Source organism: Astatotilapia calliptera, chromosome 13, assembly GCF_964374335.1.
Source record: "Astatotilapia calliptera chromosome 13, fAstCal68.1, whole genome shotgun sequence".
NCBI classification, from domain to species: domain Eukaryota; kingdom Metazoa; phylum Chordata; class Actinopteri; order Cichliformes; family Cichlidae; genus Astatotilapia; species Astatotilapia calliptera.
This window is the reverse complement of record NC_137434.1, coordinates 5,007,637-5,032,475: the sequence shown is the minus strand read 5'-3', so window position 1 is coordinate 5,032,475 and position 24,839 is coordinate 5,007,637. Positions and strand designations below refer to the sequence as shown.

Here is a 24,839-nt window from a genome sequence, read left to right as displayed (position 1 = left end):
TTGATCAAGGCCAACACTGAAGTCTTCAGACACACAAACAATATCTGCTCATATAAAACTCGAGTCTCTGCTGTGGAATGAAGAGATCTGAGCGAAGGCAGGATTATAAAATTCTCACCTTTAATCAGTTCAAAAAGTTCACAACAAATGTAACACCTTGAGAAGGGAAATCTGCCATTAGAGATTGGATGCTTATTTGGATTTATACATTCTTCCTAATTAAACTCACTGGCAATTCATTTACTCTCTGGACAAAAAAAAAAAAAAGCCTTTATTTGGACAAAACTCAAACAGTTACAAATGAAAAATGCAAAAATACAAAATTAAATGTAAACCCAGGTTTATTTCTCATTTTGCTCTAAAGGTAGTGTCTTGAAGCACTACTGCATGGTAAACAATCTAAATTAGTACAATTCAAAATCAAAAGCCATCTGAGTTAAACAGGAGTTGTTATAAAGATGCAACCAACCAAAGAGCCCATAAATACCTCCGCCACTTCCTTAAAACATCCCATTAATGAAGGCTCACAAATGAGCAACAATCCTCTTAGAGGAAAACAAAACGCTGATGTCGACTAGGCGACAGCACACACGCGCACACACCCACAACAAAAAGAAATAACAGAATAAGAGGAAAAAAAAAATGTTCCCATGGTATTAAAGATGCTATACAATTGGGATGATATGCACATATTCGCTTTTGCTTTCCATGAAAAACCTCACGCTGGCAGCAGCAGCTCAGTTTTTTGGGTGAAGCAGAAAGTCATGAGCAACAAGACGCTGCTGCACGAGCAGCGTCTCTCAGCCTTCATTCATTTTCCATTAGATTCACATTCTCCCACAATGCCGTGGGGCACCAAACAAGCGGTGCGTGCGCCTCTAAAAGACCACTTTCTGTCACAACACGGGTCTAGAAGCTTCTATGCCAACTCAACACATGGGCAGATTTTCACAACACCCCCGCCCTCCCCTGCCCACACCGGGTGTAGAATAGATCTATATATAAACAAAGAGATGGGAAAGAGGGAAGAACTAGGAAACAGAACCAGGGAAGTGACGGAAACTGATCCAAAACAACATGGTTAACTTGTCCTAATCGTTATAACTTCATCTTGCAGGTCTGAGAAGGGCCAGAGACCAACAGAACGTAAGCTAGATTAACAGTTTTGGAAAGTTATTACACAAAAAGTCTCCATAGAAAACGCAGATCATGTAAAAAGGACCACAGGGTGATGCGGTAATCATTTACAGAGTATTGGCATTATTTTGGTCAACAAACATCCAATGGGATGGCCCACGGCCTCCCACCACACTCAAGTGCCTCTCTTGGGTTTTGTTGTGTTTGCTGTGGTTAGGGTTAAGTTTGGAGTACTGTACAGTTAGACTGAGCAGGCGCTCAGTCACACATCTCCTCTGGGATCTCGTGAGGATTCAGGATGCCGGGCACCGACATCTGGATCTTGTGTTTCTCCTCCTGGGCCTGTCGGAGTGAAGCCTCCCTCTCCTCCAGAAAAAGGTCCGAGGTGTCCTCACCTGCAAACTCCTGAACAGCGACACAATCACAGAAAGCTGCTGTTAGCTACAAGGTTTGAAAGCCATGCTGCTTTTCTACCACAGCGACCGAGATCCTAATTTTTACTGTTAGACTGCAACACTACTAAACCCCCATTTGGGAGTGAGGGATCAAATACTCACTATGGGTGCTGGTAATTGAACTCATTCTTCCAAATGATGGACTTTTATTTGTAACAGGGTTAGCATGCACATGCTTTTTAATAAAAAGTCATTTAAAAGCATGTATTAGGCTCATTTCCAGCATTTCTACATTTTTATATTCTTAGAAATTTGCATGAGCCGCTCACGTTCCCTTTCTTTGAGATAACTTCCTTCTGATTGGCTGCTGCTCACAAACAAAAGATCTGATCGGCTGATTGGTTGGGCTTCTTGGGATGCCCATCATTCAGATATTCCCTTTCATTTCTTTTCGCCCTCTTAGACAAAAAAACAAACAAAAAACCCAACATGCTTGACCTCAGCAATTGGTTTAACAGTATTTGATTTACTGACATAATTACCACCTAAATGTCAACTTCAGTGCACAAAAATAAACAACAAAAAATAATTATAAATAATAAATAAATAATAATAATAATCAGACCAATCAGGACACATGACACAACATTGAATGTTTCCAACAGCACCCACAAAGCTTCCATAAAGTCATGGCCGCCTGACCATGAAGTGGCAGGAAAATGTTATTTGTGGAAACAACAGCTAAGCAGTTAGCTATGTAGTCAGTGATAAGGAGAGACAAAGCTTCCATAGAGGGACAGGCTCCATGTGCTTCAGCTCAAATACACAACTGAGATACACTCAGTCTCACAACTTACACTTTGTGTACCTCCTCAACACTGAAAGGAATACTTAATACACCTCCAATCAAAGTTGCTACAGTCTGACGAGCTCACCTTTATCTGGACGAGGAAGTCCCTCAGATGCTCCTTGAAGGCAGGAATGTCCTGGTTTAAGCTGAACAGCCCTGTCACAAACACCTTCACCTGAGCACTGACAGACAAAACACACACACACACGTAAGCATCGACTGAAAAACAGACTCACTTATATGCGTAATGTTCACACTCACTCCTGCAGGTGGGGGAAGGCAGTCTTAAGCAGGTTGGCCACATATTCCTGGATGAACACCTGGTTGGTGGTGGGGCTGGCGGGGTTCAGCGCTGCAGTGATCTTCCCCTCCTCCACCAGGTTGAACATGTAGGCCAGGATGGACGCGTGCATCGTCAGGCCTGCAGCGCGCACACACACACACACACACACACACACACACACACACACACACACACACACACACACAGAAAATGAATCCATCGTCTTTCCCTAATTCCCTCGTCTTTGTAAAGCCACGTTCAAATTGATTTAGTTCTCTGGGGGAGGTGTTAATATTACCTGGCCTGGTTTAGTGACTTTAATCCAGTTCAGATAATGAATGTGTCTTTTTAAAAATGTTTTTGATCCCATCACCAGGAAGATTCAACACTACAATCAACTCCTAAATAAATCAGTACTGAGTAATGTGTGATCTTTTAAGCAAGAAGTCACTTCCATTTTTCAAACTAGTGCCTTTAAAAGGTTGTACTGAACTACTACAGCCTTACTGTGATCTGAGCCAATGATTTTAACATAAACATGTTCATCTGACCTGCACAGCAGACGCCAACATTTTTTGAAAGTATAAATATCATTTGGACGACTGCAGATTCAAACAACTGAACGGCATCAATTGTGTGTGAGCTCACCAGCAGTGTGCGATGTGTCAGTGACCACAGAGAAAATGTGCTGCAGGATATCGCAGAAATACGTCTGGTAGAAACTTTGAGCGGCTGCCTCCTCCTGGGCCACATTCTGCAGCAAGGTGTACAGAATCTGCAGACCTGAGCAGCGACAAGACACAAAACAACACAAAATTATAGTTGCACATCCTTCGAAGACCACAGCAGCTTATTGTTAACAGCCGGGTTGCACAGTGATGTCGCTGTTCTGATGCACGTCTGTTTCAGTGTGAAAAGGATCACAGTGCACCTTCATGTCACGTTTCTGCCTGTGGATCCCACAGTGGGTTTTCCCATTATCAGTATTTAAGATGTTGTTGGTCAATAAGAGCATAAACACCTTAGTGTACTCATCTCTGAGCCCTTACCAGTGTCAGCCACGTTCCTCATGGTGTGCTTAAAGGCCCAGATGATGGAGTCCAGCACTAGTTTGAACTGGGCTGGAGGGATGGCAAGGAATGCGGGGAAGCAGTGCGAGTTTACAGCTTGGAGCAGGTAGAAGAAGTGGGTCCTGTGCTCTGGATACTCCTCAAAGTTCTGGTACAAACATACAAACAGATGATGAAAAATTTAAATCTACAAACCAAGTTATATCATAATGCTACACATGAAATAACGTATCAGCAGTCTAACTTAAATCTGGCCTCACACTGCTGCAGGTTTTTAGTTTTTGAGAGGCACCTGATGGGTCCCAGTTGTATTTTGGAGTGGAAACAGAGGCTCAGGTCAGAGTAAACAACAGCTGAAGCCGACTGAATTTAAGATTTTCATTTTTTTTCCTGCAGAACACAAGCACTTAACTGATAGTGACTAAAACCAATGCAGTGCTGCAGTTAAATAGATTTTTTGTTTTCTATCAACAATGATGACGTGCATGAATGTAATTATCCGCCCAGTGATTTACACACTGCAGTGAAGGCCGCATGGTAGATTGCTTATCCCAATGCAAATGAAAGCTGCTGATTTGATGACTGAGGTGTTTACTCACTACTCTCAGTAATAAAAGAGCTGCTGATAACTACGAACAGTTGAACAGACGGCCGGCCACTTGATAAACAGAAAGACAAAGACTGCTGTCTCGGTCACGTGTGCAGGAAAGATTTAAAAACAAATATCCACATATGATGCGTCAGCGGCTCACTGGGTCGTACCTTGTTGATCATGTTTAGAGTGCACTCAAAGACGGCATCAAAGATCTGGGGTATCTCGCTGGTGATGTGCCCCCCCAGCTTGTTGACAATAGTTGCCATGGTGCTGAGGACTTCAGGCTCACGGGCGGCAGGGACATTGCGTTGGTAGTCAATGAGGACGGCATCCAGCAGGGGGGGAACAAAGTTCTCACCAACCTGAAACAACAACAACAAGAGGCGTCAGCAAAGAAAGCTTTGAGTGATGCACAAAAACCTGAGCAGACATGCTTTAAATAAAACTATGAAAGGTGACCAACCCCTCAGTACAGTGACAAACTGTGAATATTAAAGGGTTGTGCAGATGCAAACACAGGGGGGGGCAGAAAAGTCTGCCGCAGGGGAACACAATCTTTGTGTCTGATCTAAAAATACCGATTGGATTGTTCGAAAGCTGTTCCACAGTCAGCTGTTCCACTGGCTGCTACAGTAGGAGTAACTCAGGAGGACACAAGAGTGTAAATGTATCACTTCTGATATCATCAGCATTTTTAGTACAGCAGCTTTCTTCCTTCATTCTTTGTCAACATAAAGCCCCAACTTGTCTCCTTCAGCAGTGACATATGTGAGCGCCTTTCTCACCATCTGTGGGTCGTTTGATCGGCTGACCCAGCCTGAGATCAGCTTCAGAGTCTCCCGTTTCACTGTTCTCATACTCCGGATCAGTGGCTGCTTTGTCACCATCTCACCTGCAACACAGACATTAGCAGAACATGCGACTTCTTAATGAGGATGGGAAAAAAACAAAACAACAAAAGTCTCACACATAGCAGCTGGGTCTAAATGTGTAGCTCTCGCTAAACTTAATGTGCACTGCACACCTCTCAAATCTCAGCTTTTTGTGCCAATGAAACCCATCCCATGTTACATAACACATATCTCACACGTGGAATTACCTTAATTACTGTAATGCAAAAAAAAAAAAACGAGAGAAAAGACTTTGTAGCTGACTAAGAGCCCACTTGGAACAGAAGTCTGCTAGAAAAATGGCTGGAATGAAGAAGTATGATATAATTACAGATCATTAAATATTATACTAGCGCTGCACCCATTTATCAGCTAAACACTGGCCCCTATTCTTCTCGATGACTGGTATCAGCAAATAAGACGTCAATTATCTGAAACAGTGGCTGATATTCATCTCATCTACCACACTGACTTAACCCTGATTGGAGTGTGATGAACACTATAAAAGTAAAACAAACAGTATAAACCTCTGAAAATCAACTCAGTTTGTGTGCTGCTTACAGAACAGCTATAACCTCACTGCTCTGACAGCAGCATGACAGTAAGCATGTTTACAACCATCTGTCTGCAGTGACCACCATGCAACTGTGACAGTCTGCTGCACGATGAAAACAAATGTGCCGGTCTTACCGTTTGTCTGAATGGCAGCAGAGATGTTCTCGCTGAGGCACTTGTACACGTTGAGCATGTCAAGGTAAATCCGTCCCAGCTGGATAACAAAGGGGTGTCCCACTGCCTTGCAGGCCCTGACATTGGTCTTAAGAATGCTGCCCAGCTGTTTGACGGTTTCTGGGTCCTTCAAGATGTCCACGTTCTCATGGACGGAAGAGGAGCAGAAGAGCCATTAACAAACAGCTTGTGTGTCTCTGAAATGTGAATAAACGGTGATACACCATCTTACCTTGGTGGCCTGCTGGATGATACTGTCCCACACTTGATTGGGCAGCAGCATATATTTCTCTATCAGGTGCTCCTGAACAGCCTGGTCGGTCTGTGCCCCGATCATGTACCCTACTGCCTCATAAAACGTGTGCACCTGTGCGTACACACAAACAAACAAAACAGTCAGCACGGACACTCAACTGGGCAAATAAGAGACAGCTGTGCCTCTCTCTGATGGATTTCTGTGGGTAAGAACACTTAATGACCTGCTGAGGCTGAAGGTCACAGATGATCGTGTTAATGTTGTTGAGGATCTCATCGATGAAGGGCATCACCTCTCCCACCTGCACCTGGATAAAGTGGCGCCGACACTTCTGGGCAATCTTAATGAAGGTGTCGCACGCCATGTCCTGAACTCCATCATGGGTCTCTGTGAGGGCAGGACAGAAAAATAAAAATGCATTAGAGCTGTATCCATCTATTCATCCATCTGCCTGAAATAGATGCAAAGAGGGAGTTCAACAAATAAAAATACTCCAGCTCACCATGCATGAACTCAAAGAGCTTGTTCACAACAGTTTTGAGGAACTTCCAGTGGGCTCTAAGAAAACGAGGGTACTGGCCAACAATGTACATGATGTTAGAGGCGATGATGGCCTTGTTGTCTTTTCCTCGCTTCTGCTCACAGAGACCCAGCAGATCCTGAAGCAAACACCAAAGGATTCACTTAGGCTTAATGTTAAACCTTATGGGTGAGACAATAATTAATATGAGGCGTAAGCATGAGTGAGGGACTGCTGTCACCTAAACCTAAATACACAGACACATCAATACCTTAATGACAGTAACAAGGAACCTCTTCTCATCCTCCTCGTGCATAGCCCCACTGATGGATCCAATGGCCCAGCACAGTGTGTTGAGGTTCTTCCAGGACCATTCAGTACCATTTACCTGGTTGTGAAGCTTCTCTGTCATTATGCGTTCTGTGTCCGCATAATCCAAGTGAGTCAGGTACACTGCAGGACAGTAGAGGAAATGTGTATCAGAGTACAGTACAGTTTCTGCTAAATTAAGAGTTAAAACTAGAGACACAGTTCAGAACCAAGACAGAGAGAGAGATAAAAACAACAAAAAAAGAAAGAAACATATATGAGAAGAAATGGCGGAATGAATTTTCCCTAAAAAACACTGACGCCTGTGTGATGAGTGACACTGATCAAGCCAATTTAGTCAAATGTAAATTTATAGTCAGTCAGTTCTACAGTCAAAGCTAAAGCTTTCCCTACATCCATCCATTATTCAAACAGCTTATCCTTCTGCCAGTCTACGAGTTTCCAATCGATCTAACCTGCATTTCTTTGGATCTGTGGGGGAAAACCAGAGCACCCGGACGAAATCCACGCAGACGCACAGAAAGGCCCCAGCCAGCCGGCAGTGCTAACCACTGAGCCATGGTGCCGCCCGATTCTCCTACAATATTTAAATATTACAGTGGTGCTGAGAACAACTCGCCTAACCTGTTGGAGGATGTGTCTGATCAGTAAATACAAATCCAGCTGCTGAAGCCACTGGATGGATGCATTAATTAAGATCTATTCAAAAATATGACTTCTTGTGGTTATGATCAGTTAAACACTGCTTCTTAAGACAAGTGGCCTAGAAAAAAAGAGAGTTTAAAGCTTGATTTACAGTCCTGTGTTGAATCCCTGCAGAGCCTACGCTGCAGTAGCGTCGTCATCATTTGCATTTGTACTTGAGCGCTGCTGAGTTGCACTGGTCTGCTATCACCAGGGTAAACAGACAATCACATTCACTTCAAGCTAATAGTATCATACCACTGCTACATCGAAATGCAAGAAAAAGAAACCCCCCCCAAAAAGAATTCAGAAGCGATCGAGCCTTTACACAATTATTCGAGCTTTAAAACAAGAAACCAGCATGTACCTGCATTAGCAAAATCTTATTTTGCTAATCATTATACCTCATTTACACAGGATTTTACTAGCAAGCGGAGACACAACTGCTGCAGCGTAGATTATGCTGCAGATTTAACACAGTACTATAAATCAAGCTTAAGGATATAAAATATTAGAAGCTATCATTAAGTCATACCAAGGGTCTCCCTCATATTCTTGTAGAGATTGATGGAATCTGTGTCCTTCATGAACTCCCTGACCACCTCCCCCTGATCATTCTCCACCACCAGGACCTCCTCTGGCTTGGCCATCCGACTTACCATCAGCAGACGCACCTGTTACTCCAGATAAAAAAAACCTGTCAGCAAGTACACAAATCAAAACACCTGCCTTTCACACACACAGGAAAATATAGCTTAGCTTGTGTTCTCATAAATGTAAAAGGACGATACAAGTGGTTTGTCTCCTGGTTATAGTCACATTTCACACATATGGAATGTAAAATATCATTAAGTAGAAAAAAAATGTTTGTATTACTTTAGTAGCTGCTGATTTTTAGTAACACTGTAACCAGCATCTCTTTTGGCAGCTCTGAAGCAGCCACCTGTCGCTGGCCTGAGCCAAGTCTTTCTAGTATGACTGCGAGCTGAGACGCTTCAGGTTCCACAAACTGGAAACACTTCAGCAACCTCTGTGTCATCTTCACTATAAACGTAAGACATGCTTCTTAAAGAAGAGTCTGCATTTATAAACTCAACTTCAATCATGGGGCTCTGCGATCATGTATGTGGTATGAATAAATACCATCTTGTTCTAAGAGGTACCTTGGAGAGAACGGGTAGATAGAGCTGTCTGCGTGGAGGCACATCAAAGTGCTGGTTGCCAGACAGCAGAGGGGACGTGGATGTGGAAAAGGGACTCTCTCTGTAGAGCTCAGCGGCCAAGTGATTCCAATACTCCAGGCAGATTTTGAAGATCTCAGTCTCTTCCACCTCTGACACCAGCAGCATGTAGTGGAGGGCCTGAAGGAGAACCAGGGGAGTTGCAATGTAACGTGAACATGTTAGCTAATTACCATAATCTTCTCCTGTGCAGCCTATGTAGAGCAACAACAAAATACAGAATACCGTGCTTCCCTTACCTCCATTAATGTCTCTCTGAGGTTGAGCCTCTTCTCAATGAGTTGCCCGTGCTCTTTAAGGAAAGTACACAGGAACAGACTGAGGTTCTGGATGAAGTTTTGCTCGTCATCTTTCCCGTTGGCGTAGGCCAGCCGAATGTTGGTGTTCAGAGGCAGCATCTGAACAGATTAGAGTTAAAATTCATCTTAGAGTCTCAAACCGAGCAACGTGTCAGTGTGGCTTTGTCAGATGTCACCGGGTAACCCACCTGTTTGAGCTGACACATGGTCAGCGTGAAGAGGGTAACAAACTGCTCCTCGTACTGGCTGACACTCACGCCCGCAATCTCTGTCAGGCACTTCAACGTCACGTTGCGAAACATCGGCACGTTCAAGAACTGTTTAAAATAAAAATATATATATGTTAAATATCCATTATAAATCGATTTTATGCACATCATCGAATATTTTAAATAATCACACAAATCTGCATCTTTGTGTGTTGTGTGCGTCTTTGCGGCCGCACCTTATACACCAATGTGCTGATCAGTTTGGTTTCAAAGATGTATCCCAGAGGAATCCAGTTGAGAAAACGCAGAAGTGTCTCCAGGGTGGCATGGACCAGGGGGGCATTCTGGGAATTCTCCTGAGGTGCACACAGCAACACAATCAGTAAAATCAGCTGAAGAACAAACACTGGTGTGTAACCGATGATAAAAAGAATGTACGATACAAGGAAAAAGATGAATGCATACCATAACAAACTGACACAGCTGGAATATCTGGGAGAATTCATTGCACATGCTGAAAGAAAACAAACAACATGTTAAACAGCATCTGACACTGATAATGAAAGACAAATCTGAAAGTTTCATGTACAACCTGTGCCCTGAAACAATGTAAATAACCGTGGTTCGTTTCTTTTGATCACTTTATGTCTGTTCATGTTTGGTTTCAAACCAACACCGTTTCAAAGGTTTTGCTGCACTGACAGCAGCTAACAAGTTGCCACCTACTCAAGTAACACCGCCCTCTCTTATCCCGCTCTCTCCAGTGTTACACTCCACCCATCTCATGCAGCAGTTTTCACACATGAACTTTGGGCCAGTTCAGGAGAGTCTAGTTAATATTTCTCACATTTGTCCTTCCTCACATGTAGCACACAATGGGACATGGTCTGCTTCAGACACAGTTGCACCACTGGAAAAACACTGTAGTTTAGTGGAGGGTGCTGCCTAGACAGACTGTGTAGGAGGTACCACACACGATGCCCAACTGGCCAATAGTAAATGCACTGGGTGATGTTGGGTGACTTCCAGAAAAACTCAGGGAACCAGGCCATGTAAGAAAATGGCTACACTCTGACGTCTGGTGACAGCAGAACAGGGACGTTTTGAGAAAATACATTACAGGCTTTAAGATGGCATTAAAATAAAGTGAGAGCATATAAAAGGAAGGAAATAAAAGATGGTTTTAATATTCTATCAATGTCTTTTCCTTTGGCGTTTGTGTGTATCATGTGACACGGTATTCCTGGGTAGCAGTGTATTAAATGTTTAGTCAGATTTAGTAGTTTACAGCTTGTTTAGTTATACTAGACTTGGTAAATTCAACTGCACTGAGTCTAAACATAATAAGCCTCATTTGTCATTGAATGTAGTTCCAAACAGTCAATCGGGATGACCTTCTTTAGTCATCTGAAGAGAAAAAAAAACCCAAAACATCTAAAATCTAAAATGACTTCAGCCCCAGTGGACATATTTCGGATTCTTTGGATGAGGAAACAATAAAACATGAAGCTCCCAATCACGCGAGCTTCATGTTTCAGGAACGGCCTCCCTGATCTGAACCCGAGTGGTGTTTTGTTATTGGACTTCTGTGCAAATCACAGTTTGCCCATAACAAACACCTTGTTCGAACATAAGAGTGTCCATAAATGCATGTGGCACACGAGGTCACTGAGGCAGTTAAACAACTCCTTGGTGGCAGAGCCCCTGGTGTTGATGAGGTCCGCCCAGAGTTCCTGAAGGCTCTGGACTTTGTAGGGCTGTCCTGGTTGACACGCCTCTACAATGTTGCGTGGAGATCAGGGGCAGTACCACTGGACTGGCAGACCAGGGTGGTGGTCCCCATTTTTAAGAAGGGGGACCGGAGGGTGTGTTCCAACTACAGGGGGATCACACTCCTCAGCCTCCCTGGGAAAATCTATACCAGGGTGCTGGAGAGGAGAGTTCGTCTGCTAGTCGAACCTCAGATACAGGAGGAACAATGCGGTTTTCGTCCTGGTCGCGGAACACTGGACCAGCTCTTTATCCTCTCAAGGATACTTGAGGCGCATGGAAGTTTGCCCAACCAGTCTATATGTGTTTTGTGGACTTGGAGAAGGAATACCTCCTGTGGGAGGTACTACGGGAGTATGGGGTGTCTGGCCCATTGCTACGGGCCATTCGATCCTTATACGATTATTGCCAGCAATAAGTCGGACTCGTTCCCGGTGGGTGATGGGCTCTGCCAGGGCTGCCCTTTGTCACCGATTCTGTTCATAATTTTTATGGACAGGATTTCTAGGCGCAGCCAAGTGGCGGAGGGCTTTCACTTCGGTGGCCTCAGAATCTCATCTCTGCTTTTCGCGGATGATGTGGTTCTGTTGGCTTCATCAGGTGGTGGCCTCCAGCCCGCACTGGAACGTTTCGCAGCCGAGTGTGAAGCAGCAGGAATGAGGATCAGCACCTCCAAATCTGAGGCCATGATTCTCAGCCGGAAAAGGGTGGAGTGCCCACTCCGGGTTGGGGATGAGTTCCTGCCCCAAATGGAGGAGTTAAAGTATCTCGGGGTCTTGTTGATGTGATGGGAGCCAGAGATCGACAGGCGGATTGGTGCTGCGGCGACAGTGATGCGGACGCTGCACCGGTCCGTCGTGGTGAAGAGAGAGCTGAACGTAAAAGCAAAGCTCTCAATTTACTGGTCGATCTACGTCCCTACCCTCACCTACGGCCACGAGCCGTGGGTAGTGACCGAAAGAACGAGATTGCGGATACAAGCAGCGGAAATGAGCTTCCTCCGAAGGGTGGCTGGCGTCTCCCTTAGAGATAAGGTGAGAAGTTCAGCCATCCGGGAGGGGCTCAGAGTAGAACCGCTGCTCCTCCACATTGAAAGGAGCCAGCTGAGGTGGTTCGGATATTTGACAAGGAAGCCACCTGGGCGAGGTGTTCCGGACATGTCCCAGCGGGAGGAGGCCAGGGCAGACCCCAGACACGCTGGAGAGATTATATCTCTCGGCTGGCCTGGGAACGCCTTGGTGTTCCCCCGGATAAGCTAGAGGAGGTGGCTGGGGAGAGGGAGGTCTGGGCTTCTCTGCTCAAGCTGCTGCCTCCGGGGCCCGGCCCCGGAGGCAGCAGAAGAAGATGGATGGATGGATGGATGGATGGATGGATGGATGGATGGATGGATGGATGGATGGCTATTAAACATCAACAACAGTCAACTGTGCTAAACAATCAACCCACATCTTTAGATATGAGGAATATTCATAAAAAAAAAAAATCTATGTTTATTTGATCTGTGTTTTTTTCCCCCCCATAGCAGAATTTTCAGGCAAGTACACAACTGCATATTAATAATATAAAAGAAACTGTATAACAACCTTATTGCCCTGACATTACTGATTGATAACATGGAGCCACATTTCATCTTAAAGTGAAATCCATTTTCAAATGCCAGCACAAAGACATCGTGTTTCATGAGCCTCTGAAATAATGTGGCAACACAAAGTTGCAGGACTGAACTCTTTAAAAAGTTGATTTGATTGATTTCGGTGTGAACCTTCTATAGAAAAGCTTTCCTATGCTAAGGTATGTTGGGGGTAATGATCAAAGACATTTTGGCATCCATGCTCTCAAAACTGACCTGTCTTTTAGGTGTTTGGCCTTGACCTGGGTCATTTGGCCACTAGAGAAGTCAAACACCTCCTCGCTGAGCAGCTTCAGAATGACCATGTTGTTCTGACAGAGGCTCTCGCTGGTACGACTCGCCCCCACAATGTCACTGATGAAGGTGGGCCAGTGCTTGGGCCACTCCTGCTTCAGGATCTGCAGACGTAGAGGACACAGACATGTTAGTGAGAGATGGCACACACTGAGAAGAATGTGTAATCTGAAGAAAAAAACGAGATCAAACTGCAACTCCCCATCAGTCTCAAGTCAAAAACATTTCTTTTACAAGCATCCCGTAGTGAAGAAAATGCCGTTTTTGTTAAACTCCATACTTAATTGTCCATATTGAACATAACCATTTTAACCAGCCTCCTGACGATGAACGTGGAATCTGGAGCTCTTCAGCCCCTCCAGGCCAAAACAACGTTAGCTCAAATGACGTAAGCGGTGACTCATTCTCACTGGCATTAATGCAAAGTCACTTGTGAAGTCAGTGAACCAATCTCTGCCTCTCGCTCCCTCACTCACACATTCATCAAACGCAAAAACATGGGAAAAATGTCACGTTGCACATTTAGAAGCACTAAGGTCTAAGTTGTTGGTCTCATGGTCCTGATATTTCTACAACTCTGCATTTACAGATTTCAGTGCCTTGCTGAATTAAGGATACTGCCATCAACAGCTCCATGATGATTTCCACTTTGCCAGTTTTTAACTAATTTGTATGTTTCCATACAGACACATACATCCATTTTTCTGCCACACTCTTCGAGATGATATCCTTTATTATCACAAGATCACAGTCACTTTCTAAGCATCGTTTGCCTCGGCTGAGACATTCAAGTAGTACTGATGTCCCTTTTTAATGACACTGATGTTTTTTGAGCCAGATCTACCAATTAAGAGTGACATCTTCAGGTTAAAAAGAACCACTGCAAAAGAGAAGCACTGAGGCAACAACAACATAAGGTTCAAACCCAGCGTTTTTAGATTTACTGCTTCATATGACGACATCCAGAATTTTACCATTTAGGAGTCGATAATGGTCAATAATACACACCCACTTGTTTATTATACATTAACAAAGCACTGTGTCTTTGGTAGAAAGAACCACTTTGCTCATGGACCTGTAACATGGTCTCCAGTGAAAATTATGACATTTGCTGTGTTATCTTTACTGTATATACTGCTCTGAATCAGGCTGTATAGTACATATCATAGTACTCTGTGACTCAGTGGCTCTACCATGCTCCAGGCAATGAGTACAACACACGTAGCTAGCTAAGTGAATCTCTGCTCTGATGTACGCTACTGCTGTCAGAGTGAATAGCTTCTTGGAAACTGTTTGCTGACACTTTCTTTATCCCTCTCCACTATTCACCCACATGAACGCTGAGGGTTAGGAAAACATCACAGTTATAAACACAATGAAGTGTTTCTCAGTGTTACTGAGGCTCTGTAAAGATAATACTGATAGATTTAAAAGAAAAGTAACGCACACTTTATTATTTACAGTGTAACCAATACTATATGTTTGATATAGTTAGATATTTAACAGGTCTGAAATGAAAACAAAATCTGTGGCTGAAAGTGCACAATCAAATCCTTTGTTTTAACAATTCTTGGATTCTCTGATATTGTTTTGCAAATAGAAAACATTTACCACATGCAGCTCAGACACATCTAAGCGCACGCACGCACACAGACAATAGACAGGCCACATTTTTCATTCAGTAAACTAACAGTAACAACGCAAAATGAAGAGAAAACATCCCCCACAAAGGACTGAGTAGGTCCAAAAACGAACCCAAGCAACTCTTACCTGAACAAGGATCATGTTCAGCTTGCCAATGTACACCTTCTCTTTCTAAAAAGAAATAAAAAGAAGTAAGTCAAGGAACACGTTTCAGTTACACAACCATATCCTTTAAACACATCATGAAAAGGTAAGGTATAACAAGAGAAAATGTATGAACATGTTGATGTTTGACATTTTATATAAAATTAGTAAAGGCTGGGTTTCACCCACGAGATAAAGTCACAGGTGTTTGTAACAGAAATGTCGAGGCTGGTCATGTGCATTTGAAAGTAAACACCAAGAATTGAATTTATCCTACAATTATAACCTGCAGTAAAGTAAGCCAGACACAAATAGTCATTTCTATAATGGAGAGTTATGGTTTTTAAAGCTCACTGAAATTATTCTTTTTGAGTGCTCTTTTGGAAAATCCCCTCACAAAACCTCTAGTCTGGTGTATCTGGTTGGTTTAATAACCTTAATAAACTTGGTAAATATATCATGTTTTGTAGAGTTACATACTTGAGAATGATGCAAACACCTGAAACACGGCTGGAAAGTTGCTTGCTCAGCAGGAAGTTAAATACTAACTAGACATCATTTTGTTGTAGGTGGCATCTGCACTCCTTCATTTTTATGTTGTCTTCTTCTCCTCAGCTAACCTCTTGTTAAAGCAAACAAGTATTTAACAGTGTTCACCGTCTGGCTCTTCTGACTTCACATTTAAAATCATTTAAGGAACATTTACAAAGCACAAATCCTTTCCATTAATCAAATCTAAAACAAAATTTTACATTTTCCTTTACCTTTCAATTTACCCCCCTTTCTTGCTGTTTTTATAACAGCAATACAACCACCAAGAAAAATCAAGCTTCATTGGACTTAAAAACCTTAAAGCTAGGCCAGCATGTCATATTTTCATGTATCAATCTCTGTACTTATGAGAAAAACACTGCATTCTCCTAATGAACACCAGAAAAGCTTGCTGTCAGTTTAAATTTAAAACATTTTACAACTCCAGCCTTTTAACTGCTTGAGTGCTCACAATGGCTGAAACAGTGAGAAAAGCTGCTGAAGTCACCATAGTTGTTCTGAATTACACAGCACTCTTAGCAGCTTAAGTCATGGCTGCCCTACTAACCTGCCTGTTTAAAGTGCTGCTGCAATAAAACATGGACACAAATAACGAGAGAGGGAACAAGAGGCTGTTTGTGCAAAAATTTTTTAACATCGACGAGGTTATAAATTGTTATAAATTGTTTTTAAAGTGAATCTTCTAATATGTCTGACTTTTCCTTGAACCACAGGGAGGTTGTGTAAAATGTACACTTTAATCATTTAAACCCTTTGCTGAACTGCAAATAATAAGAGCCATATTAAACACCAGCATTTTATGTTTTATTATGATTTATAATATATACCCATTTAAAATTTCCCAGTGACATGCTTCCAAAATCCTGGAAACGTGGACTAAACTCTTTACAAAAGAAACTCAAACAATCAAACAAGAATCTGGTGGAACTTCTTTGCCTTTAAGCTAATTTGTAACATTACTGAGTACAAAAAACGCACCGCAGGCAGGATCTCTCCAACTTTACGATGGGGAGGGTCTCACCACCTTGTTCTTGACTGAATGGGCAAATTGCCCAATTGTAAAGAACCCGGGAGCAATTAAAAGATTCACAGAATCCAGACAAATCTCTGCACATAAGCGATAAGACTCCAATGTTTAACAGCCATGGACTTTGGGTCCTCAGACAGCACTGCACTGCTGTAGAAATTACTATGAATACAGTTCATCAATGCATTCACAAACACAAATAAAATGTTATTTAAAGAAGAACAAAAAGCTCTTCTCCAGACCTGAGCTCGTTTAAGGCAGACTGATGGGAAGTGGAAAATTATCCTGTGATCTGAATCAAAATGGGAAATTGTTCGTGGACACATGGGCACATCCCAGACCTGTGACCCACTCAAAACATCTGGGGCGTTATGGACACAAAGATGTGACACGGGCAGTCCTGAACTACTGACTATTTGAAATCCAGTCACGAGAATGGGAAACCAAATTCTCCAACTCTTACGGGGTGTTTCTAACAGAAGAGGTTTTGCAACATAGTAGGAACTGTTTTTGTTGTTCCATCTCGTACTATTACCCCAAGAATACAACCTATTTATAAAATATAAAGTTTACTCACCTCTACACTTGATGCATCAGATGAAGTCTTGATAATGAGCCCAACAACATACTTTTTTATACCTGGCAAATACACAGAGAATATCAGAAGATGTCCGTTAGCATGCACCAATAAAAATGTGTTCATCAGCAGTTGCCTGGAGCACATTAGTCAGTAACCCTAACACAATCTGCGGGCTCATAACTAGCTGAATCTGCCAATCATATCCCACATTTGTACTGTAGAAAAAAAAAAGGTGTGGTTCTCCATATACACACACTGTTGCAAAGCCAGTTTATAAACACGTGGACGTGAGCAGCAACTGCCACTGAACTTTCACAGGACAAAACCCTTTGGTCGGTTCAGTGGAAGTTCCATTTTCCCCCACGTGTTTTCACAGACATTCAAGATTGTCAAAGTGAGCAGAGCATCTTTAAAATGCGTTTTCAGCTCCCTCGCATTTCTCTCTAGACTGCAGCTGACTACGAAAATGTGTGTTTTGGTGTGGTGAGAGGAGCCGAAAACAAGGCAATACTCTGACACAAGGGGGGAAAAGACATACTTGCCAGTCGCCCTGCACTGGGTTTGCCACTTGAACAAAATTCAGGCATCTACGGTCAGAAGCAGGTAAGTCTTAGGTCAATGAAAAAATTAATTTTGAGCAAAATTATAGAAGAATGGAGGGAGGCAGAATCATCTGATTTGCACATGATTATCAAATTTATTTCATTATCACTGCTTTTTCCTCTGAAATGTTTTTCTAAATAAATTCTGTTCCACTGTGTTGAGACCTCTGCTATGTGCTAATGCTGATGTGTCCAATTGACAATTAGGCAATAATTAAAGGCTGAACATTAAGAACCTATAGCCATATACTGATAACACTGCAACACTTTATATAGGTTCATACGCACATTTACCTTGTCAACAACTTCGTGTAACGTTTAAAATTATCAATAAACATTTTGAAAATATAACTGACAGCAATTACCGCACTCCATTAACCCATCCCTCATTCCTCCCTGGGTACAATGTGGAAAAACTGGCTCAAAGCAACACACACAATGTGTCATTGATTTTAGAAACAACAACATATCCCATCAGAATAATGTAAGGCTAGACAACAGTAACAACGTATCTACTTTGTTTCCTCTCAAAAAATTTCCCTCACAAAGCATTAAAAACAAAATAGTGCTGGGGTGTTTTCCTTGTTTCCTCTCTAAAACTACTGCTCAAATGCAGAATCCAACCTTTCTGAGTAGCCAGTTCGAGTCAGTCGAGCAGAAAACAAACCAGCATGCTTAGTGGGGGAATACTCCTCAACATGGCAACCACACGTCACATTTACAAAGAAAAAAACTAAACAAAAACAAAACACACAACACCATGGGAATAAATGTTTCAGGAATTTTTCCACAAAAGAAACTTTTACCTTCACACTGATTCCTGGGAAGAATCTTCCATCTGGTTTTGATAACCGTTTCCAGAATTTGGAGAGCATAGTACTGTAACACGCAAGGAAGAAGCAGCATTAGGACAAAGCTGTTATGACAGCATCCAACAATAAGAAGTGCCCACCTTTAATCCAAAAACAGTATGAAGTGGACCAGTCTGCAATAACTTGCATTTCTAAACTAGATTGCACTGAACCACATTTCATGCAGATTTTGTAGTGTGCAACACTTTCAACTTTCTTTTTTTTTTTAAATATACAAGCAGCATTATGCTGGAACACTGCAGAAGCCCTGCTGTTATTCTCAGCATCACACCAGACACAAAAAAAGGAGGAAAAAAAAAGAAAGAAAAAAGGCAACCCATTAACCAGCTTTGTCACAGATTGCTTCAAAAGGGAGTCAAATGGCCTAGAAGACACAACAAGGTTTAAACGCCTCTATCTAGGCTACATGGACCTTTGTAGGGTTGGGCATCGAGAACTGTTTTTAAAGGACAATTTGTTCAAGTGCAATATTGCTACAGGTTTCTTTTGTCCCTTAAACTGATTGTGCTTTAAGACCCCTTAAAGCAAATTCTGAGCCCACTGTGCTTCAGTCTACATTAAAGGTGGAGCATGCATCATACAAGTACCCACCACAGGAGTCTGTGGGATGTTCTGGGGCAACTGGACAACTGTACAGGTTTCCACTGCAGAACTCATATTACCTTTCTGACTGTTGTTCTTTTCAGGGAGGAAAACCCGCTGTGGGGTCGATAGGACCGGATATCCTAAAAATATAACCAGCGTTTCTGCTGCCAACTAGCAAGAGCAACATTTTAGTTAGAGCCTGACCAAAAAATTAGATATTGGACAATAGCCCTCTTTTCTCCACCTCAGACACACAAAATATAAAAATCAAATTTATTTTCTGCTCAGATCAGCTGGTTGTTGTGTTTGCCAACAGGGAGGCTGCAGCGCACCCACTGGTGGGCAACATGTTTGAAGGGTGTTTCTCTCACCTCATTTTCTTTTAGTTTTTACATTTTCATTCATCAAAGGATACTGACACATCGGAAAATGGGTCATATCAGCCAATCGCTACAGTGAAATAAAACAGAGGTTCAATATAAGCTCATACATACTGAGGAAGAATTTATGGATATATACTTTGTGGCTATTTTTCATACCTGTTAAAAGTGTCACAACAATGCCAACATTAACAACCATCAAACCTTGAGAACTCCTCGATACTAACAGTCTGTGTAAACACAGTGACTGTCTAGGTTGCTCACAATTCTACATAACCACTCTTTCACTAAAGGCATGCCATTTTCTCAGGTTCACAACTCTGTCATTACTTGTATGAAGTCAATCTGTTTTTTCTCTAGTTCCTGCAATTAAAAAAAGACAAAAGGAACAAAACCCAACCAACAAATAAGCAGTTTTAGCTGAAAATGCTGCAGATATCAAATATATACAAACACACATTTATTTGACACTTTTTGTAATACCAAAGGTTTGTCTCTGTTCCTATGAAAAATATAATTACAGCTCATGCAATAACTTGCCAGAACTACCTCATAACATTGTAAGTTCCTTCAGACTGACAATCCATCAAACTCAGTTGCATTTTTCAAACTGTATCTCGTGGATCAAATTTCACTGTGGCCCTCCAACAGAGACATACATTTTTTCGCTTATTTTAAAGCAGAGATTTTTTTTGAGACTGAAAGCCCTTTAAAATTGCAGTATTTTCAACATCTGAATTTTTTTTTTCCCCAGACGCAGCATGTTCACAAAAAGCTAAAGCCACAGATCGCTATGAAATTCAAAATTGTTATCCCCACTGACAAATCACAAAACTTTGCCTTTAAAGGTCGTTTCTTTATAATAACCAGAATTTAAGGAAGTGAAGCACCAACCTAGCTACAAAAAAAGAAAAGAAAATAACAACAGTATCATGTTGTCGATACCCAACCCTAAACTCTAGTCCATTTTCTTTACAATGCTTCATTTCTAACTTAAATTCAACTTTACCTGGTGTGTCATAAAGAACAGCAGGACCACCACAGATTACACTAATTTAAATCACTTACTTGTGAAGCATAAAGAAATAAAAATATAATTTGTTAATCCAAGTTAGTTTATGATCTGATGTTACTTCAGCTGACTGTTTCAACTGTAGGGATCATCACTTGAGACCATGAGTCAATAGATTAAAAAAAAAAAAAAGAAGAAGAAGAAAAAAAAAATAGTAGTAAGAAATGACTTGTATTACAGGATGTTATTAAAGCAAGATTAACAGTGTGCTACGGACAATGGATGCTGGAAGATTAAAGGTGAAAGCTCCTTATAACAAGCTGACTGTACACCACTCGCAGGTGTCACCTGGAGCGCTGCATTAAATTCTGCCGTGTTTTATTTCACCTTTAATTACCGGACTACACAAACCACCGCGCAAGGTAAGAAGAGAGAAATTACAAGTAGGAAACTGCGAAATGCCTTGCAACATTTCAGCTCACAGAGGTGCATCTTAAGAAGAGGCCATGACGAGAGAACTCAGCTGTACCGTTTAAAAAAAAAAAAAAAGAAAGAAAAAAAAGAAAAAAGGAAAAGCATGAGAGCGAGGTGGGAACAGTGCCATGATCCCTACAGTTGAAATTAAATCTTTTCGTGTCTCTTTACAATAGATCCTACTGACTGCAGCCTGCACCCACCCTCTGTCCAATGAAACAGATGCAATAAAAACGGATGAACAGAATTCAGTCAAAGGGAATTTAAAAAGGGTAGACCTTGTGGAGGCCTGCCGTCAAAGCCTAGCTGTGTCATGATGCACAGGATGACACACCCCTTCTCTTCCTATTACAAGCCATAAACATAATGGAACATTGTGATTAATATCAAAAAGTCACAACTTGAAATCATGACAATTTCAAATATAGCTACTGTAGTTAATTAAAAAACAAACAAACAAACAAAAAAAGGCAGACACCCAAAGTGCTTTGAAACTGGGCATTTTTCAAACTTATCACTGAAGATAGAATGCAGGATTCGAGAGGTGTTTACCTTGTTTCCTCAATTATCCCTATTTATTTGGCAAATTTATGAATTTTAAAGTGATATTGATACATCAAGAACTCAGATTAGTATTGAATGTCAGTATTAAAAGCAGTCTTACAAGCAAGCAAAAATAAATAAAATACAAATGAAAAAAAAGTATCAACATTACTTTGAGGAAGTTGTGTATGATTTGCACTTCAATTAATTCATACCATGTAAATATTATTCTTTGATTATGGATATGTACTGGCTTTAACAGCACAATTCATCTGTAAATCTTTGACATCTGAATGGTTACAAAGTCAAACGTTTACCATTCACAACTGGTTGCTTAACTAGCGGTACCACCATGCAGAAGCAGCACAACATACACTTGCAAACAGATGACCTAGAAACACACAAGACCCAAATCTTTAAATAGTTACCAAGATTCATTCGGTTTTCTTAAATCAAAAAAACATACAACCACATAAGCAGAAATGCCAAATACACTTTACATCTATGTAAATGTTAATTATTAGCAGGTGTGGAAAGTTACTTTAACCATCTTTCATAACCCTTTATATTACCACACAAACAGGATTGGCATGCATGGAGTTTTATGATAGTTGTATTTAGAGAAGTACGTTTTAATAATACAACAGTAAGATGACAGAAAGCCTCCATTGTTTGTCTGCTAGGTTCAGATCCAACAGAATTCAGAAGGACAGGGATCCTGCATAGCTCAGCAGTTAGGGCATGAGACAAACACTGCAAGTGCATAAAGGCTGCTTCCAACAAAAAGATCCACTACAAAGTATCTTTTATATAAATGAAAGCATGGTATAGGCTAACCACTGTGACGTAGGGTGAAGCTTTTATGTTGTTTTGTGTGCTGGCTAAAAATACTTCTTCCTCAAAGTACATGCAAGTTTCCTTTCAACAGCATTTTGCAGGTAAGAGTTAACTTACTTTGGTGTTCATGTTCTGGGAGAACTCAAGGATGGTATCCACTCTCGTCCAGGCATCTGGGTGCTCTTTTAAGTGTGTCAACACTTCTTGTGCCATTCTTTGCTGTAAATCGATGAGGATAACACTTTAGAATTAACACTGAGGTGATATGAAAAGAATTGCAAGGAAAATGCAACAGTAAAGTCAACATTGTCTGTCTTACAAAAAGTCAATGTGTTACTCTCAGGTGAATGTAAAGTGGAACTTAAAAGAAGAAATTTACAAGCAGCTTCTTTCAGATATGGTGTAGAGATAGAGAGAGAGAGTGAGAGAGAGAGAAAAGGATAACATACCTGTGGTCCTACCCCATGATACAGACAGTTCACCACATTATCCAGCAGATTGATATCCAGTTTCTGGTTGAAGTCCAGCAGCTGCTGTGCTGCATGGTCTGCTAACATTGTCATAACTGCTGGCATAGAGCTCTGCAACAAGGACAGGGGGCGGGGGTCATGAGTGCACAGAACGCATTTAACAGACAAAGTCATGTGAACTGTGTGTTTAGAAACCATTCTTAACAGCTGACCGTGTAACAAACATCTGCTAGACCAACCACTGAGATGTCATTTTAAGATATTAGGCTCATGGTGTCACATGCCTGTCATGTTCAAAAAGTACAGGAAAGCTCCTGGTTCCTTTGCTGGACTCCGTTTAGGAAACTTCAAACTGGCTGAAAATGCTGGACATAGTACTCTGGTTTACACCAGGAGCCCAGGGACTCGAGCAGCAAAAGCCAAAATAACTTAAAATCAATCTCAGTATAATTCCAAACCTTTTATTAGAGAAAGAGAGTTACAGCGCCACGTTATCTTTAAAAAAAAAAACAGGCCAGTATTGATCCGTAAACAGATGAGTGCACTATTCAGAAAGCCGAAGTCAATGACACTGCGCTTTTGCTTTAAACAAACAACTTAACAGCTGACTCAGACACAGTTACAAGCAGGCTTTTAATCCGTCCGTGGTGCCTGCGTTGTTTCACTAACCAAGCACTCATTTCTACAACTGCATTAGTATCATTAAATGAGCCACGTGCCGCATATACTATCCGACGTCACGTTGTTTACGTCTGTAAAACACCGAGCACACCGCGAATGACTGGCAGCAACAGTTAAAAAAACAACAAACGCATCTTACAACCACGTCTACCTAGTAGCATCACCCGCTAATTTAAAAAAAAAGAGAGAGAGCGAGAGAGCACAAGCGCGTCTCCCGCACACATTAACCAGCCACTAGGATTCACCCCACACATGTGCTCCCTCACTTCTCACTCCAACCACTCCCACCGAGGATACCAGGGACGGAGGGTGCTCATAAATAAATTTTACTCGCTGTGTCGTCACCGCTGTTTAGAGAAGTTAGCGCTTCTTGCTGCGACTCTACTCCAAAGACTAGAAACGATTATGGGCCATTTTCCGGTACAGTACGGTAAAGTTAATACTGACGCCGTTTAGCACCTAGCAACATCAACTCGACATCCGCTCGCATCACGTACACGAGTGATGCTGCCTCGGTGGGAGAGGCGCGGATTTAATCTCACGCAGTTTGGTGCTCGTCTGCAGCGTCGCACGTAACGTCAAAAGAGGTAGTCTGATTATGCGTTTAGTTCAGTAAAGTTACAACACTTTCTCTGACAGCCAGCGTTAGCTTATTTTTAAGTGGCAAATGCTAGCAAGCGGACAGCCGATGGCTATTTGGTTATCCCCACTGATGCCATTGCATTCTGAATTAGCATGTCGTTACATGAGCTTAAAGGCAAATTACAAGATAACACAGGTTAATGTGCACACCAAGATGCATTTTATTCTCTATAAAGGGTAAAGCCAAGACACGTTAATCACAGCATGGCAGGTTCGTACTTCACCCCAGTTACCTACCTAATATCCGAGGCTCTGACTGAAAAGAGTGGCGTTTGCCAAAAAAAAAAGCTACTAGGTACTTTGAGTACTTCAGAGTATCTGATGATTACAAAAGATTTCCTATCTCTGCAGCGTTGACTATCTCCAGCTCCAGTAGTGAATGATGTCTGGCTGGTAAGAACCACTGATGTGGATTCCAAAACTACTATCACAGTAGACCTAACAATCTGTTACTCCGATACATTTTACGAAACTAAGTAAACCTTGATTCACTAATTTATTCTTTACTCTAATAATTTTCCAGCAGGGTGGTATAGAGGTTGTGTGCCTGCGCCTCCTCTCTTCTCTCCTCTCAAGCAACTAACTCGCAACCGGTTGAAACCGGTTCAGACT

The 24,839-nt window shown here is 41.8% G+C and overlaps 1 protein-coding gene across 4 annotated transcripts; it reads right to left on the bottom strand.

Annotated features, from left to right (window-relative positions):
• Positions 1 to 103: 103 nt before the first annotated feature.
• Positions 104 to 24,839, bottom strand: xpo1b (exportin 1 (CRM1 homolog, yeast) b). Of its 4 annotated transcripts, XM_080288171.1 has the most exons (27): positions 24,465 to 24,839; positions 22,884 to 23,015; positions 22,552 to 22,653; positions 21,333 to 21,399; positions 18,538 to 18,610; positions 17,668 to 17,716; positions 17,127 to 17,188; positions 14,953 to 14,997; positions 13,105 to 13,286; positions 9,954 to 10,002; positions 9,725 to 9,844; positions 9,468 to 9,596; positions 9,220 to 9,378; positions 8,903 to 9,100; positions 8,275 to 8,413; positions 6,997 to 7,178; positions 6,708 to 6,864; positions 6,429 to 6,592; positions 6,182 to 6,316; positions 5,911 to 6,094; positions 5,116 to 5,222; positions 4,498 to 4,692; positions 3,715 to 3,883; positions 3,314 to 3,448; positions 2,644 to 2,803; positions 2,468 to 2,564; positions 104 to 1,542 (listed from the first exon to the last, which is right to left on the bottom strand). In XM_080288171.1, exons 5-27 carry the CDS (start codon positions 18,604 to 18,606, stop codon positions 1,396 to 1,398), a joined length of 3,033 nt encoding a protein of 1,010 aa, XP_080144297.1. In that variant the 5' UTR covers positions 18,607 to 18,610; positions 21,333 to 21,399; positions 22,552 to 22,653; positions 22,884 to 23,015; positions 24,465 to 24,839; the 3' UTR covers positions 104 to 1,395. The 4 variants fall into 4 exon arrangements, with proteins under 4 accessions (XP_080144297.1, XP_080144296.1, XP_026046511.1 ...); XM_080288170.1 differs by lacking the exon at positions 21,333 to 21,399; XM_026190726.2 differs by lacking the exons at positions 17,668 to 17,716; positions 21,333 to 21,399.